This window comes from Protomyctophum parallelum, assembly GCF_964188405.1.
Source record: "Protomyctophum parallelum genome assembly, chromosome: 12".
NCBI classification, from domain to species: Eukaryota; Metazoa; Chordata; class Actinopteri; order Myctophiformes; family Myctophidae; genus Protomyctophum; species Protomyctophum parallelum.
The window spans coordinates 20377359-20401546 of NC_139712.1; the positions used below are offsets into that span (position 1 = coordinate 20377359).

General features: G+C 44.0%; 1 protein-coding gene across 1 annotated transcript; it reads left to right on the forward strand.

Moving 5' to 3' along the window:
• Window positions 1-2109: 2109 nt before the first annotated feature.
• LOC310867565 (bile salt-activated lipase-like) lies at window positions 2110-13780 on the forward strand (the record flags this gene model as incomplete). The annotated part of the gene is made up of 11 exons (XM_083777680.1): window positions 2110-2187; window positions 4222-4369; window positions 4690-4800; window positions 5968-6165; window positions 6494-6624; window positions 7126-7233; window positions 7808-7922; window positions 8439-8625; window positions 8808-9011; window positions 10064-10273; window positions 13612-13780. 11 exons carry the CDS (start codon window positions 2110-2112, stop codon window positions 13778-13780), a joined length of 1659 nt encoding a protein of 552 aa, XP_083633806.1.
• Between the last annotated feature and the right edge of the window lie 10408 nt (window positions 13781-24188).

A 24188-nucleotide genomic window follows, 5' to 3' on the forward strand; every position in this document is an offset into this window, starting at 1 on the left:
CAGAACGGCCTGTTATAGCGCCACCAGGAGGCCGCTTTGTGCAAAACAAGTTTTTTCACAGTACACCTACAGATTTTGTCCAAACATCACGCAAATTAGTACACAGTCTCTCTAGAGCCATTCAACGAAACGGGTCTTTCAGATTTCTCAGACTCCATCCTGATTGGTTAAGATTGGCTTCCAAAGTTCACAGGAGTGCTCAGTTTCAAACAAAATGCTGCAAATCATGAACACATCGCGTGATTTCCGTGAAATTGTGCACGCACATTCCCACTAGGCCGAGGACGAAATGCCACATGAACAATTTCAACTCAGCCTCAAGGTGGCGCTATAACTGGCCCAAAAGTGTTTTTACCTCTAACTGCACGGATCTGTGGATAACCTGGTGGAGACCTGTGCCCAGAAGGGCACTTTTTCTAGTTGATGTTTGTTTAGGGCACTCATCATGTAATTTGCTAGACAAGTCTACAGACTTTAATGTTGTTTAGGCTTTAGGGTCACCACATAGGAAGCAAATCGTTTGCTAGCCAAGTCTATGGACTTTAATGTTTGTTTACATGTCGTTTTTTTCAAGTCAATTTTATTTATATAGCACATTTAAAAACAACGGCCGTTGACCCAAAGTGCTTTCCAGAACAAATATTCACAAATATTCATATGGCACTGAATGACAAAGCAGGACGTCATTATGGCCAATATATCATAATAAGTTAAGATAAACAAGCCAGTATGGATGTTTATATCCTTTATTACATGATATCCACCAAAGCAAAAAAGGCACACCTCAATTTCACAAGTGATTTTCTTTTAAAGCCTAACTTAATTATCTTATTACGATGCCCTGCCAAGCCATTTTGACCGTAGTAAATTTACACACATATACTTGTAAATTGTAATAACACATTACTTTGACTTTTATATGGCAGTAGTAGTGTATATACAGTACATACATATATATATATATATATATAATATATGATTTATAGATATATGTTTTTATTTTCATATTTGTATTTCTTCAGACAGACCACCGCATCAGTTTACACAGCTGTCAACTGGAACTCAAAATCCCACACTGGATGTAACCGTTCACTTGGTGTGTGTGTGTGTGTGTGTGTGTGTGTGTGCGTGTGTGCGTGTGTGCGTGTGTGCGTGCGTGCGTGCGTGCGTGCGTGCGTGCGTGCGTGCGTGCGTGCGGGCGTGCGGGCGTGCGGGCGGGCGTGCGGTGTGGCGTGTCGTGGCGTGGCACAGCTTCCATCAAGTTCAGCTGAGTTCAACTTTACTATGTGTATAAATACAAAACAATACAATGTGTGTAAATAAATAAAATAGCAGCTCTACAAGCTCACAGTGTGTCGCTATTTTTGATCTTTTAATTTTTTTTAAAATAATTATTGAATAATTGTTTTAACCCAACCATTCTCCTCTGCCATGGCGGTGCCCGCATGGCACACAGCAATTTCAGACGGCGAGTCGTCCGGCAATTTCAATTCGGGGGTTCCTATATTATGGAATGGGGGAAAAAAAATAACTACCGCTTTAGAAGGCATGTGTAGAGTCGACCTCGGGTCTCAATGGGTTAACATAATGTTTCAAACATTATGTTATAATTTAGCTATTGAAAAATAGCAGATCTGCAAGCTCATAGCGCACCACCGAGTGGCGCGCTATGAGCTTGTAGGTCTGCTATTTTTGAAAAATCGTTAAAATGTGCCTCAAATCTTTCAGAAAATTGTCATGATTTAGAAAACATTTATTTAAAATTTCGACGTCAGGCCTGAATGGGTTAAGAGGTTTATTTGCTAGTGCCAGTGTTGCAGATACCGACCAACCGAGGAGGATGCTCGGTCCAATCGAAGTGGAGGAGGAGGAGGAAAGGATGCTCGGTCCAATCGAAGTGGAGGAGGAGGAGGAAAGGATGCTCGGTCCAATCGAAGTGGAGGAGGAGGAGGAAAGGATGCTCGGTCCAATCGAAGTGGAGGAGGAGGAGGAAAGGATGCCCGGTCCAATCGAAGTGCCGGTCAGCCGTATTTTGGGGAGGAGCCTCCTCTATAAAGGCTGAAGGAACATGGATCTCTGGAATCTGACGTCGTATCGCCGTCGGTCACCATGATGAAGGCAGCACTGCATGCTGGGGTAGTGGTCATACTCGCTCTGCTCCACCTGGAGACCACCTCTGCCACTTCTGTGAGTTTCACCTTTCTATATACTTTTTTTGTATGTTTTGTTTTGTGGCTTTCGCCTTTATTTTATATTTTTAATGGGACAGACAGTAGGCTGACAGGAAATGGGGAGAGAGATGGGCGGGGGGTGACGTGCAGTAAAGGATCGGGAGTCGAACCCGCGGCACACTGCCAGACTGGATTACCAGCCTGGACCACTGAGCCACGGCCCAGGCCAAGTTTGACCTTTCTATCGTCGTATGAAGTGTTATTGGTTCATTTAACCATTTTAATCCATGTAAGAGCGGGAATGCTTTAAAAGTTAAATTTTAGATTTGAGCAAAAAAAAAAGCAATTTTTTTAATATACTTTGGCTGTTCAAAAATTTCCGAACAGCCAATTGTGAACAGCCTCACAATTCAATTAGGATTCACCAGGTAACAATTCGATTTGTTTCTACGATGCATCAAAACAAATTATATTACTGCACAACACGGCACATTTTTCATCTGTTAATACAAGCAGATATACTGAACAGTAACACAACACTTTTTGAAAAAAAGTTTCTAATAATATATACAGTATTGTAATTATTATGGGGTTTCCTGAATAATTATACATAATTATATTTTGGCTTTGATTTTCGATGATGTCACATTGCTGCATTGGTGCACGGCCGAATCGCGATGCATTGCTCTACTGGTTTTTTTTCACACCACTAATAGAGCTGATATTTTTGTGTATAAAGCTGTGAACATCTTTGAATGTATATTCTTTCAAAGCAAACATTGTTTTTTAACTCAAATCATTGGTTCTGGCGGTGACTGCATGAACTAAATGTTTTGAGGTGGAGGTCTGGAGGCCAAACACATGTGGGGAACCTTGACATGAACAGGCTGGAGAGCTCTCTACTGACATAGAAGCATGTTAGGAACTTGTTCGACCTCCAGGTCTTAATGGGTGTTGTTTTGGGCAGACCATTTCTATTTTAGTTTTAGTCATAGTGAATAGTTGAATAGTTAGTTTTAGTCACATTTTAGTCACCTGGAATGCTTTATAGTGTTAGTCTAGTTCCAGTCGACTAAATTTCATAAGATTTCAGTCGACTAAATCTACAGTTGATTTAATCGACTAATATGTATTTTGGCGGGTCTTGATGCCGTCGAAATGACGATACAGAGAAGAAATTGGAACGATACAAATTGGAATGATACAGAGAACCAATAGACGGGAGTTGCACCACTCGGTTCACACTGGTGTGATTTTTATATGAATACTGAACGAATGAAAAGTACAATCAAGCTTGTGACTAAATACATAATATTATAATGGCCTGGGTTAGTGTGTTAATAAACACATTGATAACTAAATGGGTTTAGTAGTGTGTTATCCCATTTTGGGCGGGAACCCTTTTTGGTGTTTTAAACATGTTATAATTTAGCTATGGAAAAATAGCAGATCTACAAGCTACGAGCTTGTAGGTCTGCTATTTTTGAAAAATCGTGAAAATGTGGGCACAAATCTTTGAATATATAATTATTCTTTCAGAGCGAATGTTTTTAACTCAAATCTTTGCTTCTGGGGAGGTTCCTGGAACAACATATTTTCAGATGGGGGTCGGTGGCCAATTACATATAATTTTTGGGGTCCTTGACATGAAATATTGAGCACCACTGATATAGAAACATGAGTTTTTTTTAATTTTTTCGACGTCAGGCCTAAATGGGTTAATGTGCTACTGAGTGGCGCGCTACGAGCTTGTAGGTCTGCTATTTTTTTTTTATCGTGAAAATGTGGCACAAATATTTGAATATGTATTCTTTCAGAGCGAACGTTTTTAACTCAAATCTTTGCTCAGGCCTAAATGGGTTAATAGCAGATCTACAAGCTTGTAGCGCGCCAGCGAGTGGCACGCTACGAGCTTGTAGGTCTGCTATTTTTGAAAAATCGTGAAAATGTGTCGCAAATGTTTGAATATATATTCTTTCAGACTTCAGAGCGAACGTTTTTAACTAAAATCTTTGCTCAGGCCTAAATGGGTTAATATGGTGTCTTCCAGCTGGGCGTGGTGTACACGGAGGGAGGCATGCTGGAAGGGGAGAACATCCGCCTGGGACTGGGTCGTCACATGGACATCTTCAAAGGGGTTCCCTTCGCTGACATCCCGGGGAGGTTCGAGAAGCCCAAGCCTCACCCCGGCTGGGACGGTGGGTACTAGACATTTAACAAGGGACCGGTTAACCCATTTTGGGGCGGGAACCCCCTTTTTGGTGTTAGCATTATGTTATGCTTTAGCTATTGAAAAATAGCAGATCTACAAGCTCATAGTGCGCCACCGAGTGGCGTGCTACGAGCTTGTAGGTCTGCTATTTTTGAAAAATCGAAGAACGACTGACATAGAAACATGGCTTTTTCAGAAAGCTGTCAGGATGTAGAAGACATTTTTAGAATCTGTTCTCGGTTCAAAATGGGATAATCAAACTAAACTAACTAACTACCTGCTGACCGCGTTATCTCTCGCCTCTAGGTGTTCTCCGGGTCAAGAAATTCAGGAACCGATGCCTCCAGCCTAACCTGACGGGACGCTCCTCAGAGGACTGCCTCTACCTCAACATCTGGGTTCCTCAAGGCTATAAAGGTATGAATTAATTCATTAATTCATTCATTTTATTTATATAGCACCTTTCCAAACATAAAGTCACAAAGTGCTTCACAGACAGGATTAAAGACAACAATCATAAAGAACATCAAGAACATCAGAAATAACAGCATAAACATCACATCAAAACACATCAAGGATAGAAAGAAAAATAAATAAGTTGCCACCCTGGCCCTGCCCTTAACTTAACGCATTTTGGGCGGGAACCCCTTTTGGTGTTTTAAACATTATGTTATATATTAGCTATTGAAAAATAGCAGATCTACAAGCTCATAGCGCGGCACCGAGTGCCGCGCTACGAGCTTGTCGGTCTGCTAATTTTTGAAAAATCGTGAAAATGTGGCGCAAATCTTTGAACGTTTTTAACTCAAATCTTTGGTCCCTGGAACAACATATTTTCAGATGGGGGTCCGCGGCCAAATACAGATAATTCTGGCCTGGGGGTCCTTGACGTGAAAAAGTTTGTGCATGCACCGCTGATACAGAAACATAGGGTTTTCAGAAAACTGTCATGATTGAGAAGCAGTGTTGTTTTTGGCAGCAAATTTCTATTTTAGTTTAGTCATAGTCTTTGGACTGAAACTTCATTTAGTTTTAGTCACATTTTAGTCACCTGGAATGTCTTAGTGTTAGTCTAGTTTTAGTCGACTAAATATCATAAGATTTTAGTCGACTAAATCTACAGTTGATTTAGTCGACTAAAAGGTATTTTGGCGGATCTTGATGCCGTCGTAATGAGTGTTTTTACACTTGCTGAAAATAGCCGATCTACAAGCTGACAACGTTGTGAGTTTGTAGATCGGCTATTTTCAGCATGCAACCAAGTGTAAAATTACTTATACTGGATCTCTTGTCCACTAGTCCCTTCCTAACATTTTAGTCTAGTTTTTATTTGTCGACGAAATCGTCAGTATATTTAGACTTAGTTTTAGTCATCGTAGCTTAGTTTTCATTTAGTTTCCATTTGTTTTTGTCAGTGAAAAATACGTAGTCGACGAACATTTTTCGTCTTAGTTTTAGTCGACGAAAACAACACTGTTTAGAAGACATTTGTAGAATCGTCCTCAGGTCAGAATGGGTCAACGGCAAGATGGCCGACCGTGTGAACAATGGTCTATATTTGGTTGTCGTCTTCTTCCCCACCAGTGTCTACTAAGCTGGCGGTCATGGTGTGGATCTACGGAGGAGGATACCTGGCCGGAGGCTCCATGGGAGCTAACTTCCTGGGGAACTATCTGTACGACGGCCAGGAGCTGGCCGACCGGGGAGATGTCATCGTGGTGACCATAGGCTACCGGCTGGGACCACTGGGCTTCCTCAGCACGGGAGACTCCAGCTTACCCGGTATAGGTTTACGTTTATTTTATACGTAATAAGCGATATTACACGAGAGGGTGTGGTTTAACGTGATTATTGCCGCGACAGTGATGCGGTCAGGAACGAGACGTAGTCGAGTTCCACAAGCATCACTGAAGTTTTGAGCTACTAAAATACCCACATTAGAATGAAGACAACTAGCTTTCTACCATTCTAGCAGCATTTTACTGTGAGAGGGGTGCATGGGGGGAACAGGGGGCATACACAAAAGGAAACAATTCAAGGCCCACATGTAGGCTACTCAGGACAGGATTATAGGCTGATTCTGGCTACTTCTTTCCACCGCTGTCACCAGGAAACTACGGCCTGTGGGACCAGCACGCCGCCATTGCCTGGGTGCACAGGAACATCCGTGCGTTCGGGGGAGACTCCGACAACATCACCGTCTTTGGCGAGTCTGCCGGTGGAGCCAGTGTCAGCTTCCAGGTCTGCCCACCCGGAACATTCCGCTCCATCTTATACATGCAGCACCATCACCCTACAGTGATGTAGGGTGATGTGTATGAGTATGACTATTAGTACCAGTAGGGGCGCTGTTGTGCCAGAAACAGAGAGAGAGAGATAGTGCTGTACTGTTGCCTGCTAATGAGAGAGAGAGAGAGAGAGAGAGAGAGAGAGAGGGCCCCCCCCCTCTCTCTCTCTCTCTCTCTGGGGGGGCGGAGAGGGGAGTTGCACCACACTTTTTTAATACAATCAGATAGTATATATGGCCCATATGGTTATATGGGCTGTCAAGGCCAGAAAGATGGGGTTTTTTTGCCACTCGGTAGGCGTTCCTGCATAACTTCCGTCCGGATACGGTGATGTCACACGCATAGCCTCTATAAACTAGATGTGCATATACTTATAATAATAATCTCTGTCTGTCTGTCTGTCTGTCTGTCTGTCTGTCTGTCTGTCTGTCTGTCTGTCTGTCTGTCTGTCTAGGCCCTCTCTCCTCACACCAAAGGGCTGTTCAGGAGAGCGATCAGTCAGAGCGGTGTCGCCCTGTGCCCGTGGGCCATCAACAAGAACCCCCGGGCGTTGGCGGAGAAGGTATGGCCGACGGATCCTTTCACCCGTGCACCTGTTCTGACTATATCAATGTGTCATGCTTTATATTAGTTTTTATTCATATGATCTATCTGTATTTTTTATTTATATTTATATATCATTCCAAAGCAGTGGTTTTCACCCTTTTCATATCAAGGTACCATTATTTATTCTGCACTTGAGCCACGGACCACCATTTGATGAGATTTAGCCTCTCAGACCAAAGAAATTAAGAATATTTTGTAGTCTTGATCTTTTCCACAATTCCATGCTGCATTGATGTGGTATCATTAGGAGAGATAACAGGCCAAACGTTGATCAAAATAACAATTATTCTACTGTACATGCTCTAATTGTATAGACTTAAATTAAGTAATGCAGATGTTTAAAATAATTTAAACTCCTGAGAGTTTAACATGAAACCCTAATTGGTTCCATTTTACCCCCTTCGAGATCTCTAACAGGAGTGAAACATTGTTTAATCACTCTTTCACGTAGAGGTGGATGTTTCTGTAATAGTATTTTCTTTTATCCTGTCTTTTGTAAATTGTACCATTCATGTTTTATTTTTTAACAGATTGCTCTGAAAGTCGGTTGTCCTACTGATGCCAACATGGTCGCCTGTTTGAAAATGACTGATCCTGTGGCGATCACCAACGCCGGAAATCTATCGCCAGCCAGCTCGCCCGATAGTAAGTATAGCCTATACTACGGTATACACTAGCTCATTTTCGGCGGGAACCCATTTTGGTGTTAGCATTATGCTATGCTTTAGCTATTGAAAAATAGCAGATCTATGCAAGCTCATAGCGCGCCACCGAGTGGTGCGCTACGAGCTTGTAGGTCTGCTATTTAAAAAAGAAAAACTAAGAACGACTGACATAGAAACATAGCTTTTTCAGGCATAAAAGGGACACAGACGGATGGGTGGAACGGGTACTCTGACACGGGTACAACGGGACACAGAACTCCATATATACATATATATAATAAAGGGACACATAATAACAGGGTGGAGCATGCATTTCAACTTGCATCGTTCCAAGTAGGCCAGTGCCCAACGGGCACCGCTCTAGTTATGATAGAGGAGCGGGAACAGCATGTCAAGTGTCATGAAGAGTCGACTTATAGGCAAAAAAATACAAATTTCCATAAAGAAAAATCCATTATTTTAAGAAGGTGACGATAGTATTGTCCTTATTGTCCAGAGCCCGTGGTGTTCAACCTGGAATTCTCCCCCGTGGTGGACGGAGACTTCCTGCCGGACCATCCCGCCAACCTGTTCCACAACGCCGCACACCTGGACTACATGTCAGGATCTAACGACATGGACGGTCACCTGTTCAGTGGCCTGGACGTCCCCTCCATCAACAGACCCCTGGCGGACGTCCCCATGTGAGTATATTATAATTATTAATAATTCAGTAATTCAGGTGGTGCCGTGGATGAAAAAGGTATTTACAGGGGTGACTTGATCCAAAAGATGGTTGAGAAACGCTGGCATACATACTGTATTACATTTTTTGCCAATAAACCAAAAGGTTCAAACATTGTTGTGCTCCATCATGTGGTCGCAGAACCGACGTCAAGAGACTCCTGGCCGCCTACACCAGGGAGAAGGGCCAGGCCGGCGCGGACAACGCCTACCTCACGTACAGCGCCGACTGGGGGTCCAATCCCAGGCAGGAGGTCATCAAGAAGACCGTCGTGGCCATCGGCACGGACTACATATTCCTGATCCCGGTGCAGGAAGCCCTCCACCGCCAGGCTCTCAACGCCACGTAAGAAAAACCCCCATCTTTCTACTGACCTGAGATCAGATTCTAAAAATGTCTTCTACATCCTGACAGTTTTCCATTCTGACCTGAGATCAGATTCTAAAAATGTCTTCTATGTCAGTCGCTCATCGATTTTTCAAAAATAGCAGACCTACAAGCTCGTAGCGCGCCACTCGGTGGCGCGCTACGAGCTTGTAGATCTGCTATTTTTCAATAGCTAAAGCATAACGTAATGCTAACACCAAAATGGGTTCCTGCCTAAAATGGGTTAAAAAAAACAACATCTTTCTGTTTCTCTTCCCAATACATTTATTTTGTATTATTAAAACCCATTTAGCCCCGTTGCAACCTATACGTTGTTATTACCTTTCAATCCGGATGCTATACCCCTGTGTCTCATTAGTTGTTGCGACATAATTATTTATATATACTGTGTGTATTTTTATTTTTATTTTTCAGAAAACTTTAGGTTAAGTTTTAGTAGAAGGCGTTTCTGGAATCACCCTTATTATGAATTAAATAAATACACCTCTAGAAGTGCCTCTAGAACGTAATCCACATTCTGTTAGATCACCCCACTTATAGTTTCTTGTTTCCCAACGTACTATTCGGGGGGCTATTATAAAGTCATGGTTATAATAATATAATATTATGGAGCAGCGGTGGACGAACGGTTTGCGGAGCGGTCTTGACACCGGAAGGTCGCCAGTTCGAATCCCCGGACCGGGCACGTTAAAATTTCCACCGCTGAAGTGCCCTTGAGCAAGGCATTGAACCACTACCATGAAATGTTCTATGAGCAGGGTGTGGATGTAAACAAGCATCTCGAGCTTAAGTCCACTTCCCTGGGTAAACCAAGAACTTTGCTTTGTGTAATGATATGCTTTAGGTATTCCAGGCCACTAGGTGGCACTGTTGTCTGTGAAAATACACTGCTGGGTATTTGGAGGGAGAACGCAGAATAAAGATTAATTCATTGTTGACTAGTCCTGAGTATCAGACATCAGCTCATTACACTTTGCTTTGCTCCACTTCTCGTCTGGCGCGTCACACAGGACCGGCCGTATCTACTCCTACCTGTTCAATGAGCCGAGCCGCATGGCGGGCACGCTGCGCCCTTACCCCAGCTGGATGGGCGCCGACCACGCCGACGACCTGCAGTACATCTTCGGGAAGCCCTTCAGCACGCCCCTGGGCTACTGGCCCAGCCACCGCGACGTCTCCGGATACATGATCGCCTACTGGACCAACTTCGCCAAGACCGGGTACACTAGCAACACTAGCAACACTATAGCAACACTACTATTCAGATTTTACAGAGGCCAGTTTCGAATTGCAGCCATCCGTAGGTGCCCTTTGAGAGCGGTTTTGAAGGAGTCAAGGGATTCACATGTCTTAATGACTGTTGGTAGGGCGTTCTACATTTTGGTGGCGTAGGAGCGAAAATAATGTATTCCCTTCTTTGTGCCGAATCTTGGTTGTACATGGTTTGTTGCACTCCCTCTGGTGTTGTGGGTGTGGACTTCGTTTACATTAAGGAAGTATTTAGACAGGTACATGGGTATCTTGGTGGTGTATCGAATCTTGTGGACCAGAGTCACCAGACCCATTGCAAGATGCTGTACTCTGTCGTCGGCCCTAAGCCATCCCAGCCTGTCAAAGTGGGCAGGGGTGAGGTGGGTTCGGGGGGTGAGGCCAAGTAGGAGCCTGACCAGTTTGTTTTGGGAGGTCTGGAGCCTTGTTTTAAGGGCCTTTGAGGTGCTGTGGTACCAAGAGCTGCATGCATAGTCAAAGAAACCTTGTACGAGGGCTCCTGTTAAGGTCTTCAAGGTGTTTTTGTTGACCAGTGACGAGATCCTGTAAAGGAATCTTGTTCTTTGATTGACTTTTTTGATTACGTTGGTGGCCATTTTATCACCGGAAAGATTGGCCTCCAGGATGGAACCTAGGTAGGTAATTTCATCTTTTCGTGTGATAATATTGTCACCCACTAACCAAGAAGCCATCTGCCTTGCTGAGATTACTATTTGATCCGAAGAGAATGGATTCAGTTACAGCTCACTGGGAGGGGGGCGGGGGGGGACAGTGTTCCGTTCACCTCCACCATCTGTTCCCTCCCCTCCAGGTAGGATTGCATCCAGCTCACTGATGTGCTATCAAAACCAATAGCTTTAAGCTTGTTAACCAGTATGGAGTGGCCACGGTGTCAAAAGCCTTTTGGAGGTCCAGCATGACCATGCCGCAGTTGATGTGGAGGCATCAAATACTGTAGAGGAGGCATGTGTCAGTGGAGTGGGATGTTCTAAAACCAGATTGGAACTTGTACAGCAATTTATTAGTGGCAAGATACTTTTCAACCTGTTCATAGACTATTTTTTCCATCACTTTCGAGATGGAGCTTAGAATAGAAATAGGGCGGTAGTTGCCGGGTTCTAATTTACCTCTCCATCAAACAGGGACCTGTCCCTGTTTGATGGAGAGGTTACTATGTGGGTGATGACTGGAGCTATGAAAATGGCTGAGTCTCTGAGAAATTTGGAGGGAATATTGTCATGGCCAGTGGCCTTGTGGGGTTGGAGGGCACTCAGTTTTTTAAGTACCTCCTCAGTTGTTACCATAGCCATTTTAAAATCATCTTTACAAACACCTAGGTTTTTGTAGAAGGCTTTGATGTTCTCTACACCAAAACGCCCAGAGTGGGAGGGCAGTTTGTTAACCAGCATTGTTGCAATGTTTGTAAAGAAGATGTTCAAGTGGTTGGCTACATCAAGCTTGTCAGTGATGAGGGTGTTATTCGATTTGATGTTTATGTTAGTAAACCTGGTTTTTAGTTTCTGACCACAGCCTAGTTGGTTGTTTAGTAGCTTCCAGAGCTCCCGAGGATTGTTTTTGATTTCCTCTGCTTTATCATTGATAAAGTTACTTTTGGCTGATTTGGTCATGGCAATTACACCGTTTCTTAGCTTGTTACATTGGGTTTTTAGGATGCACAGTTTGGTTTGGAGATCACTGTCGAAGCGCTTGCGCTTGGCTAGCTTGGACTTGCATTTAAGAAGTTCAGAGCATTTGTTGTCTCTGGCTTTCATTGCAGTCAGTATGTCCGAATTCATCCATGGCTCAGAGCGGGTTTTGACCCTGATGGTTCTCAGAGGAGCCATTTAAAAGATATAGTGCTGTGACCCCCCCCCCCCCCCTACAATATCATCATCAGGTATTATTATTACATGAGGAGGAAGATTTGTTTAAAAAAAAAAAAGTGTACAGCTTTGTTAAAAAATCGTTTTTTATTTGGACGCGCCCGGCCAGTTCATTAACCCATTTTGGCCTGACGTCGATATAAAAAAAAAATCTTCTAAATATATATATTCAAAGATTTGCATTTTCACGATTTTTCAAAAATAGCAGACCTACAAGCTCGTAGTGCGGCACTCGGTGCCATGCTATGAGCTTGTAGATCTGCTTTTTTTCAATAGCTAAAGTATAACCTTATGCTTGAAACACCAAAAGGGGTTCCCGCCCCAAAATGGGTCAAGTATGCCTGGTTTGGCTGGTGGGCGGTGATCCACCTGAACTGAAGCTGTTGTTATATGCTAAAGGGGGAGGGGGTGATATTGTGATGTCACTATATCACTTTTTTTTCCATTGACACGTTTGACTGTCAAGGGTTCAGCCTCCAGGAAGAAACCCTAAATACAAAGGGAAGACATCATTCATTGCACATAACCACCACACCAAGGGGCCTAATGAACTATACTGTCGCCTCATAAACACATGAAAGGCTGGGAAGAAATACAAAAATCACGGCACTCCATCTTTTAAAAACAACAACATGAAAGGGGCATCTTCTTAAACTTGCACCCTGCTTAAAATAGGGTGTGACAAATAGCAAAAAAGTTGCATCGTTGTGAGTTTGGAACATGAAGAGGAACTGCATGCCCCTTATCCTTTTACTCAGAGTAATATTCTGAGAGAAGTACTTTAATTAACTCAGTGGGTCACGACGTGTCGCGCTGCGACGTGTCGTGAGCTTGTAGATCTGCTATTTTCAGCATGCCACCATCCGAGTGTAAAATCAAAAGCCATTACGACGTCATCAAGGCCCGGCGAAATACATTGTAGTCGATTTAGTTGACTAAAATCATATGATATTTAGTCGACTAAAACTGAAACATTTCAGATGACTAATATATGACTAAGACCAGACTGGAATTTTATTCCAATGACTATGACTAAAACGAAGTCAAAATTTCAGTCAAAGCCGATCAGAACCTTGATAAGACTAGACTGGTATTATTATATTTTTTTCTTTAACCCATTTTGGGTGGGAACCCCTTTTGGTGTTAGCATCATGTCATGCTTTAGCAGAGCTATTGAAAAATAGCATGCAGATCTACAAGCTCATAGCGCGGCACCGAGTGCCGCGCTACGAGCTTGTAGGTCTGCTTTTTTAGAAAAATCGTCGAACGACTGACATAGAAACATAGCTTTTTCAGAAAACTGTCAGGCTTTAGAAGACATTTTTTTAGAATCTGATCTCAGGTCAAAATGTTAACGTAATTCTTTCACTTTCCCACGCACGCAACTTTGTGGCCTACACATACAGAGACCCCAACAAAGGAGGGCTGCGCGTGCCTGTCACCTGGCCCGAGTTCAACAGCAACACGCAACACTTCCTGGAGATCAACGCCGGCATGAACAGGAACTCTGTCAAGCAGCGGCTGAGGGCACGCTTCGTCCACTTCTGGACCAGTGTCCTGCCCAACCTTCCATAAGTCTGTCAAACAGCACCAGTGTCCTTCCATAACTCTAATGCTGAATTCCAATACCCAGAAATCTGGGCCACTCCGCTCACTCACTCACACTCGGTCTCTCCAGCAAGGCGGTGTTACGGTGATATTGGTGACCTGCTGAAATATGTGACAATCGAACGTAAATCTTTGCGGTTTGTTCATTAACAACCTATAGCTGTATTTACGGCCCGTAAAGACCTCCATGTATATGTGAAGTCCACAAGATGGTCACATATTTTGGCAGGTCACCATTTTCGTGTAACGCCGCTATGCTGGAGTGAGCGAGTGCATGTGGGCGAGCGAGTGGCCGAGATTTGTCCTATTGGAATTTGGCTCATGGGTTTAGATGAAGATTCATTAACAAGCTTGTGTGGCATGTCTGGTAGTCCAAAGCTGCATGCGTTCACACGGGCAGATGCAAAGATGCAGTCTACCATTCATCTTCAATGGAAGCCAAGCTCCAACAGCCATGGAAAAAGTTGAGCTAGTTTAAACTTCAGCTAAAAAAAGACACAAAGCTACAAATTTGCTGCATGTAGCTTATATTATATTAGTTTGCATCTTTGAATCGATTCTTTTACATCTGCCAGTGTGAACGCAGAAAAACGCTGCACGATTCTGTTCTGTCATTACTTAATTAACACAATAAACACTTATGACAAAATGCATTAGAAATTGCTCTTGTTTTCATTTAAATCGCCATACTGGTCCACATTATATGCCATGCCTCGTGTAATAGACTCTAATCAAAGTCTTTTTTTAATAATAAAGTGTAATTTTGGCCAATCTGTATGGTAGAGTATGTTAATACATAGTGGTTCTCAACCAGTGGTCCTTGAGGGGGTTCCAGGTGGTCCCCAGCTAAATGACAGAGAGTTGGTAACCAAATGGACCCTTATTACGGTAGATCTTTAACCCATTTTGGTGTTTTAAACATTGTTATAATTTAGCTATTGAAAAATAGCAGATCTACAAGCTCACAGCGCGCCACCGAGTGGTGCGCTACGAGCTTGTAGATCTGCTATTGTTTTTTAATCGTGAAAATGTGGCACAAATCTTTGAATGTATATTCAGTTTTTAACTCAAATATTTTCTTCTGGGGGGTCCCTGGAACAATATATTTTCACATCGGGGTCGGCGGCCAATTACATATAGTTTTGGGTGTCCTTGACATGAAAATGTTTGAGAACCACTGACATAGAAACATGGGTTTTTCAGAATACTGTCATAATTTAGAAAACATTAAGTAGAATCGGGTCAAAATGGGTTAACTCTTGGTAGCGTAAAATGACACCAAATGGACCCTTAATGGGTCCATTTGATAATATAATTAAAATTAAACAGTTACTTCACACAATGTGAAGTAACTTGGTGAAAAGGGTCATATACGTCATGACAAATAAAGTCATAGTGTTTATTTCTGGTCCTGTATCTAATCTCTGGAATGTTCTGCTCGGTTGTTGTGAGAATCTGTCCGTCTGTCTGTTTCCCTGAATCATGTGAATCAAGGTCGTCGTCGTGCTTTGATCTCCACATATATACCCAACGTGTCATCCAAGGTCGTCATGCTTTGCCCCCCGGATTAAAAAAAAAATAGCAGACCTACAAGCTCGAGTGGCGCGCTATGACCTTGTAGATCTGCTATTTTTCGATAGCTATAGCTGAAGCATAACATAATGCTTAGTTAAAACACCAAAAGGGATTCCCGCCCAGAATGGGTTAAAAAAAAAAAAAAAGCGTCATGCTTTGATCTCCACACCCAACGAGTCCGAATGCGCTGCACAAAGCCCAGCTGTGTCCACTTAACCCCTTCAATCCTCTTCCTAAACTAGGTGTTACATTAACCACTTGATCCCTAGCATCCGTATACTAAGGAGAACAAGGTTCCAGGTTCTTTATTATTTGTCTCCCGAGGAAGAAATTTGTCTTAGACAAAGGGCCCGCATGCAAGCGCAGCCCTTATGCCCATGTCGCCACAGAGCAGGGCCAAATACATATTTCTTGCAACATCAAAGAAAAATAAGGAAAAGGTCAAAGGTCAACTTTACTAGGGTAAGTATTGACAGTTTAAGTGGTTAAATGACCCACACACACACACACACACATGAACTCAAATCCAACACAACAGACAACAATGATGACAGTGCGGCTGTCAAACATGTCTATGAAACCATCTACAATGAAATCTAAGTTATATGTTTGCTGAGCCTTGCACCCCCGCATTTGGTCCAAATTGAACATAAATGGTCTTGTTCTTCATTGCTTTTTCTGCTCAAGTAATTAAAGTGGGTCATGCATGTTTGGAATTGTAACAGCTGAAATCAATGATGTATCAGGATATTCCGATATTAACCTGTGGGCTGCATTAATACACTTTATAGCACCCAATTTCATACATAAATGGAGCTCAAAGTGCTTCACAGGGCAGAACATAAAAATAGCAATAAAACTATAGTTAAAATGAATAAAACAATGGCAAAGAAAATAAAACATAACATGCAGCAAATCAGTCAGGACAGAGTAGGAACACGGATAATAAAACTCAACTAAAAAAGAGTGAAGAGGTGAGTCTTATGAGTTAAGCTTTATGTCTACAGAGGGTACGTTTCTGAGCTGAATTGGTAGCGTATTCCAGGCTGTTGGCCCGTGAAAGCAGAAGGCTGCCTCACCATATTCTTTTGTAGACATTTTTTTTAGGCACTTCAAGCAGGCCAGACCCGAGGGAGCGGTTGGGAACATATCTAGGTATAGGCAGTCACGGAGGTAAGAAGGTGCAAGACCATTTAGGCCGGGATTTATAAACCAGTACAAGAATTTAAAAAATCAATCCTAAAGACCACTGGGGAGCCAATAGTGATGATAACACTGGAGTAATATGTTCTCTCATTTTAGGTCTAGTTAAAACTCTAGCAGCCATTTTGAACAAGTTGGCCCGAGAGGTGGGCATTACAATAATCTAGTTGAGAAAAGACAATAGCATGGACCAACGTTTTAGCATTGAAGTGAAGGTGGGGGCAGCATGTGTGGCTGTACTCTCTAGTCCAGTGGTTTTCAACCAGTGTACCAGAGACCACCAGTGGGCCATGAGGGCGTTCCAAGTGTCTCCAGCTATAAATGATGGAGAGTTGGTATAACCATTTGGTTTCATTTTATGCTCTCAAGAGTTACATTATTGTTAAACATCTGCATTAGTTATATAATTTCAAAAGAAGCAACACTTTCTTTTTTTTTTGCCGTCCATCTCCTAATGGTACAACATCAACACAGCATAGAATTGTGGACAAAATCTTATCCAACAACTAAATATTCTTACGTTTTGGTGGTCCGTGGCTCAAATGGCCAATACATAATGGGCCTTGGTTTTAGCATTATGTTATGCTTTAGCTGTTGAAAAATAGCTTGTAGGTCTGCTATTTTTGAAAGATCGAAGAACGACTGACTGAGTTAGAAACATAGCTTTTTCAGAAAACTGTCAGGATGTAGAAGACATTATTAGAATCTGATCTCAGGTCAAAATGAAATATGAAAAGGGTTGAAAACCACTGCTCTATGGTCTATTGTCACTGCTTTTGTAGATAATTTGATTAGTCCATTGGATAGAATAGATGGAGAGAGACAGAGATGAAGCAGGTGAATCTACACATTGTAATCAGTGCCGGAAGTGCATCAAAATAGAAGCTCCGGGGTGCCAGAGTTGTCTGATCGCATTTACTCTGAAAGCCATGAACCGGAAACACTTTCCTAAAAAGGTTGACTTTACAAAGAGACCTCACATCCCCGATCATCTTAATTAATTTTTTTACGCTCCAAAAAACGTTCATATTTTGCGGGAGAGACGGATGAGGAGCAGAAATGAAGCACCAGAATATCGATCCATTCATCACCACGGAGAGCGCCCTGGATTAGGAGATAGGAGTCATTCTTTCCGCCGCGCTAACATGGGAGTCAATGACAAGCTAATAATTGCACTGAGCGTTAGCATACGGAAAGCCAAAAAAAAAAAGGAAAAATTCTGAATATTCTTATCTCGCCCGCGTCGCTGGGACGTCGCTAGGACGTCCACAGATGTCGTAGGCACTAATATTTTGGGATCCTTATGACGGCCTCAGGCGTCCTATGAACTGAAACGGTTAAAGTCGGTGTGCAGTACTTAGTTCAGAACGACGATGTACATGTAGTCTTGTACGACATGTACCTTTCTAAATACTTCCTTGTCAACAAAGTCCACACCCACAACACCAGAGGGAGTTCAACAAACCATGTGCAACCCAGATTCGGAACAAACAAGGGACTAAATTAATTTAGCTCCTATGCCACCAAAATGTGAAACGCCAACATCATCTGCGAACAGGAACAAGTTGCAGTCACAAGCTGATGTCATGTCGTTTACATATTTTAGGAACAGTAGGCTAAAGGCCCTAGTATGCTTCCTTGTGGAACGCCACAGCTCACTGGGAGGGGAGGGGACAGTGTTCCGTTCACCTCCACCATCTGTTCTCTGAACTTCTCTCCCCTCCAGGTAGGATTGCATCCAGCTCACTGATGTGCTATCAAAACCAATTGCTTTTAGCTTGTTAACCAGTATGGAGTGGCTACGGTGTCAAAAGCCTTTTGGAGGTCCAGCATGACCATGCCACAGTATTTGCCAGCATCCACCTCGTGTTTGATGTGGTCGCTCAAATAGAGGAGGCATGTGTCAGTGGAGTGGGATGTTCTGAAACCAGATTGGAACTTTATTAGTGGCAATATACTTTTCAACCTGTTCATAGACTATTTTTTCTTTGCGGGGCGTGGGGTTTGCCTTGAGCTGCCTTGGGATCCATAATAATAATGCGTGCATGTATTTAAGTGCTCAGGTGGTGCACGCCAACATTTATCACACGCCGCCACCACCACACACAGGCCAACAAGCAACACTGCTAGTGTTTGTTACAACAAGCCGTTTGTGTAAATAAACAACTCGGAATGTAACATTTATTGACATGGACGTCGAGTAAAGTATAGAGTCGTCAGTTTTGAAAAACAAAAAAGCTTCTAGGCCTACAAGCTCTGGAAACAGAAGTTTGCAGCCTATCAAACTCAGGTGAGTGTTTGCAGGTGTTAGCTTAGCTCAGTGGTTTTCAATCTTTTTCACATGGTCTATTATTTATCATGATTTTCACAATTTTCAAATCATGAAAATTAGCACACTATAGTATGCGGTCCGAGACCATAGACTATAGCCTGTCGCTTTTCCGTGATTTTCACATTGAAGAAAAAAGAAAATGGCACCCTATAGTATGCGGTCTGAGGCACTGTACAGACACTGGGGAGGCACTTGGCATACACTGGGGAGGCACTGGGGGGACACTGAGGCACTGGGCAGACACTGGGGAGGCACTGGGCAGACACTGGGGAGGCACTGGGGGGACACTGAGGCACTGGGCAGACACTGGGGAGGCACTGGGCAGACACTGGGCAGGCACTGGGGAGGTACTGGGCAGACACTGGGGAGGCACTGGGGAGGCACTGGAGAGGTACTGGGGGAGTGGGGGTACACTGTGGAGGCACTGGGGGGGCACTGGGCAGACACTGGGCCTCCCCATGTGTCTGGGGGACACTGGGGATGCACTGGGCAGACACTGGGGAGGCACTGGGCAGACACTGGGGAGGCACTGGGCAGACACTGGGGAGGCACTGGGGAGGCACTGGGCATGCATGGTGAGGCACTGGGGAGGCACTGCGGAGACACTGGGGAGGCACTGGGCAGATACTGGGGAGGCACTGGGGGGCACTGGGCAGACACTGGGGAGGCACTGGGGAGACACTGGGCAGACACTGGGGAGGCACTGGGGAGACACTGGGGAGGCACTGGGGGGCACTGGGCAGACACTGGGGAGGCACTGGGCAGACACTGGGGAGGCACTGGGGAGGCACTGGGCAGACACTGGGGAGGCACTGGGCAGACACTGGGGAGGCACTGGGGAGACACTGGGGGAGATACTGGGGGGACACTGGGGAGGCACTGGGCCTGTAAATGACAACAAAACTAAAATGAAGGAACCCCTGGTTCCATCACTCGAGATGGAGCTTAGAATAGGCTACAGTAGAATTAGAATTAAAATCTAGCTTGCATGTGTGTGTGTGTGTGTGTGTGTGTGTGTGTGTGTGTGTGTGTGTGTGTGTGTGTGTGTGTGTGTGTGTGTGTGTGTGTGTGTGTGTGTGTGTCTGTGCGAGCGCACGCGTCTTTGCGGGGGATGGGGTTCGCCTTGAGCTGCCTTGGGATCCATAATAATGCGTGCATGTATTTAAATGCTCAGGTGGTGCACGCCAAGATTTGTCACACGCCACCACCACACACAGGCCAACAAGCAACACTGCTAGTGTTTGTTACAACAAGCCGTTTGTGTAAATAAACAACTCGGAATGTAACATTTATTGACGTGGACGTCGAGTAAAGTATAGAGTCGTCAGTTTTGAAAAACTAAAAAGCTTCTAGGCCTACAAGCTCTGGAAACAGAAGTTTGCAGCCTATCAAACTCAGGTGAGTGTTTGCAGGTGTTAGCTTAGCTCAGTGGTTTTCAATCTTTTTCACATGGTCTATTATTTATCATGATTTTCACATTTTTTTTTAAATCCTCCAAAATCAGGAAAATTAGCACACTATAGTATGCGGTCCGAGACCATAGACTATAGCCTGTCGCTTTTCCGTGATTTTCACATTTAAGAAAAAAGAAAATGGCACCCTATAGTATGCGGTCTGAGGCACTGTACAGACACTGGGGAGGCACTTGGCATACACTGGGGAGGCACTGGGGGGACACTGAGGCACTGGGCAGACACTGGGGAGGCACTGGGCAGACACTGGGGAGGCACTGGGCAGACACTGGGGAGGCACTGGGGGGGACACTGAGGCACTGGGCAGACACTGGGGAGGCACTGGGCAGGCACTGGGGAGGCACTGGGGAGACACTGGGGAGGCACTGGGGAGGCACTGGGGAGGCACTGGAGAGGTACTGGGGGAGTGGGGGTACACTGTGGAGGCACTGGGGGGGCACTGGGCAGACACTGGGCCTCCCCAGTGTCTGGGGGACACTGGGGATGCACTGGGCAGACACTGGGGAGGCACTGGGCAGACACTGTGGAGGCACTGGGCAGACACTGGGCAGGCACTGGGGAGGCACTGGGCATACACTGGTGAGGCACTGGGGAGGCACTGCGGAGGCACTGGGGGGACACTGGGGAGGCACTGGGCAGACACTGGGGAGGCACTGGGGAGGCACTGGGGGGCACTGGGCAGACACTGGGGAGGCACTGGGGAGACACTGGGCAGACACTGGGGAGGCACTGGGGAGACACTGGGGAGGCACTGGGGGGCACTGGGCAGACACTGGGGAGGCATTGGGCAGACACTGGGGAGGCACTGGGCAGACACTGGGGAGGCACTGGGCAGACACTGGGGAGGCACTGGGGAGACACTGGGGGAGATACTGGGGGGACACTGGGGAGGCACTGGGCCTGTAAATGACAACAAAACTAAAATGAAGGCACTGGTGTTGGCACCCCTGGTTCCATCACTCGAGATGGAGCTTAGAATAGGCTACAGTAGAATTAGAATTAAAATCTAGCTTGCATGTGTGTGTGTGTGTGTGTGTGTGTGTGTGTGTGTGTGTGTGTGTCTGTGCGAGCACACGCGTCTTTGCGGGGGATGGGGTTTGCCTTGAGCTGCCTTGGGATCCATAATAATGCGTGCATGTATTTAAGTGCTCAGGTGGTGCACGCCAACATTTGTCACACGCCACCACCACACACAGGCCAACAAGCAACACTGCTAGTGTTTGTTACAACAAGCCGTTTGTGTAAATAAACAACTCGGAATGTAAAATGTATTGACATGGACGTCGAGTAAAGTATAGAGTCGTCAGTTTTGATAAACAAAAAAGCTTCTACAAGCTGTGGAAACAGAAGTTTGCAGCCTATCAAACTCAGGTGAGTGTTTGCAGGTGTTAGCTTAGCTCAGTGGTTTTCAATCTCAATCTTTCAACTGGGGGGGCACTGGGCAGACACTGGGCCTCCCCAGTGTCTGGGGGACACTGGGGGACACAGGGGGGGCACTGGGGGGGCACTGGGCATACACTGGTGAGGCACTGGGCAGACACTGGGGAGGCACTGGGGGGACACTGGGGAGGCACTGGGCAGACACTGGGGGGCACTGGGCAGACACTGGGGAGACACTGGGGAGACACTGGGGGAGATACTGGGGGGACACTGGGGAGGCACTGGGCCTGTAAATGACAACAAAACTAAAATGAAGGCACTGGTGTTGGCACCCCTGGTTTACCGGGACAGGGTTCAATTCCCTGAAGTGCCCTGCTCATTTTGTTGTATTTACACTTACATAGTTTATTATATTTTCTGCGTTTGTCTGGTTTGACTGCTGCTGAGGATCCTCAACATTATTAAACAAGACTCACGACTTTTCACGGTTTTTGAGCTTTTGAAAGAAAGATGAAAATCACGAAAAAACAACATACTATATATATATAGTTCATGGTTTCAGACGGAATACTATGGCCTGTCGTTTTTCACAATTTCTTCACGAACATTGACGCACTATAGTGCGCCGCTCAATGATCTTGACCAGTATCAATGACCTTGTGCAGTATAAATGACCTTCATAAGACTAGTAAATGACCTTGGCCAGTATAAATGACCTTGACCAGTATAAATGACCTTCATAACACTCGTAAATGACCTTCACCAGTATAAATGACCTTGACTGGTATAAATTACCTTCACCAGTATAAATGACCTTGACCAGTATAAATGTCCTTGACCAGTATAAATTACCTTCATAAGACTAGTAAATGACCTTCACCAAAATAAAGGTTTTTCACCCTTTTTTTCGAATCATCCAAAATCGAGAAAAATAACCTTTTTTACAAATTGAAAAACTCCATTCACACTTTTTAACACCTAGCAACCCCATTCTAGCCACTTTACGTGGCTAGAATGGGATAAAAACGTGACGTGCGTCTAAAAATGGGATAAAAAACGTCTAAAAATAGACGTCTAAAAAACGTCTAAAAATAGACGTCTAAAACACGTCTATTTTTAGACGTGTTTATAACCCATCGTTTTTTTATTTATTTATTTATTTTTTAACCTTGTATTTCATCATTTTTGAACATGGGCTATAGCCCATACCGTACGGCATACTATAGCACGCCGTTTTTTATCATTTTTGAGGATTTGAAAAAAAAAAAAAAAAAAAAAAACATGGGTTATAGCCCATCGTTTTTTGAAATTTTGAAAAAAAGAAATAACCTTGTTTTTCATCATTTTTGAACATGGGCTATAGCCCATATCGTACGGCATACTATAGCACGCCGTTTTTCATAATTTTTGAGGATTTGAAAAAAATGAAAAAAAAAAAAAACATGGGTTATAGCCCATCGTTTTTTGAAATTTTGAAAAAAAAAATTAACCTTGTTTTTCTTCATTTTTGAACATGGGCTATAGCCCATACCGTATGGCATACTATAGCACGCCGTTTTTCATCATTTTTGAGGATTTGAAAAAAATGAAAAAAAACAAAAAAACATGGGTTATAGCCCATCGTTTTTTGAAATTTTGAAAAAAAAAAAAAACTCGTTTTTCATCATTTTTGAACATGGGCTATAGCCCATACCATACGGCATACTATAGCACGCCGTTTTTCATCGTTTTTGAGGATTTGGAAAAAAAAAAAAAAAAAAAAACATGGGTTATAGCCCATCGTTTTTTGAAATTTTGGAGAAAAAAAAATAACCTCGTTTTTCATCATTTTTGAACATGGGCTATAGCCCATACCGTACGGCATACTATAGCACGCCGTTTTTCATCATTTTTGAGGATTTGAAAAAAATGAAAAAAAAACAAACATGGGTTATAGCCCATCGTTTTTTGAAATTTTGGAAAAAAAAAATCCTCCGCAACACTCCGCAATTCCTCCGCATCCTCCGCAACACTCCGCAATTCCTCCGCAACACTGCTTTGAATGCCAGCATCAGAGTTTTGTATTCTGTGACTACCGGCCGTTAGCAAATTGCGGAGTGTTGCGGAGGAATTGCAATTAACCTCGTTTTTCATCATTTTTGAACATGGGCTATATAGCCCATACCGTATGGCATACTATAGCACGCCGTTTTTCATCCTTTTTGAGGATTTGAAAAAAATGAAGAAAAAAAAAAAAAACATGGGTTATAGCCCATCGTTTTTTGATTTTTTTTATTGTATAGCAGTGGCTCACAGCCTCAGCCTGATGACCTCAAAAGTCTCATATCTCCCCTGAGCCATAGGCAGTTGCTTTGGCTTAGTGGTTAAGATGTTGTCCTTCAGTGCAGGTGACCTGTGTTCGATTCCTGGGTGT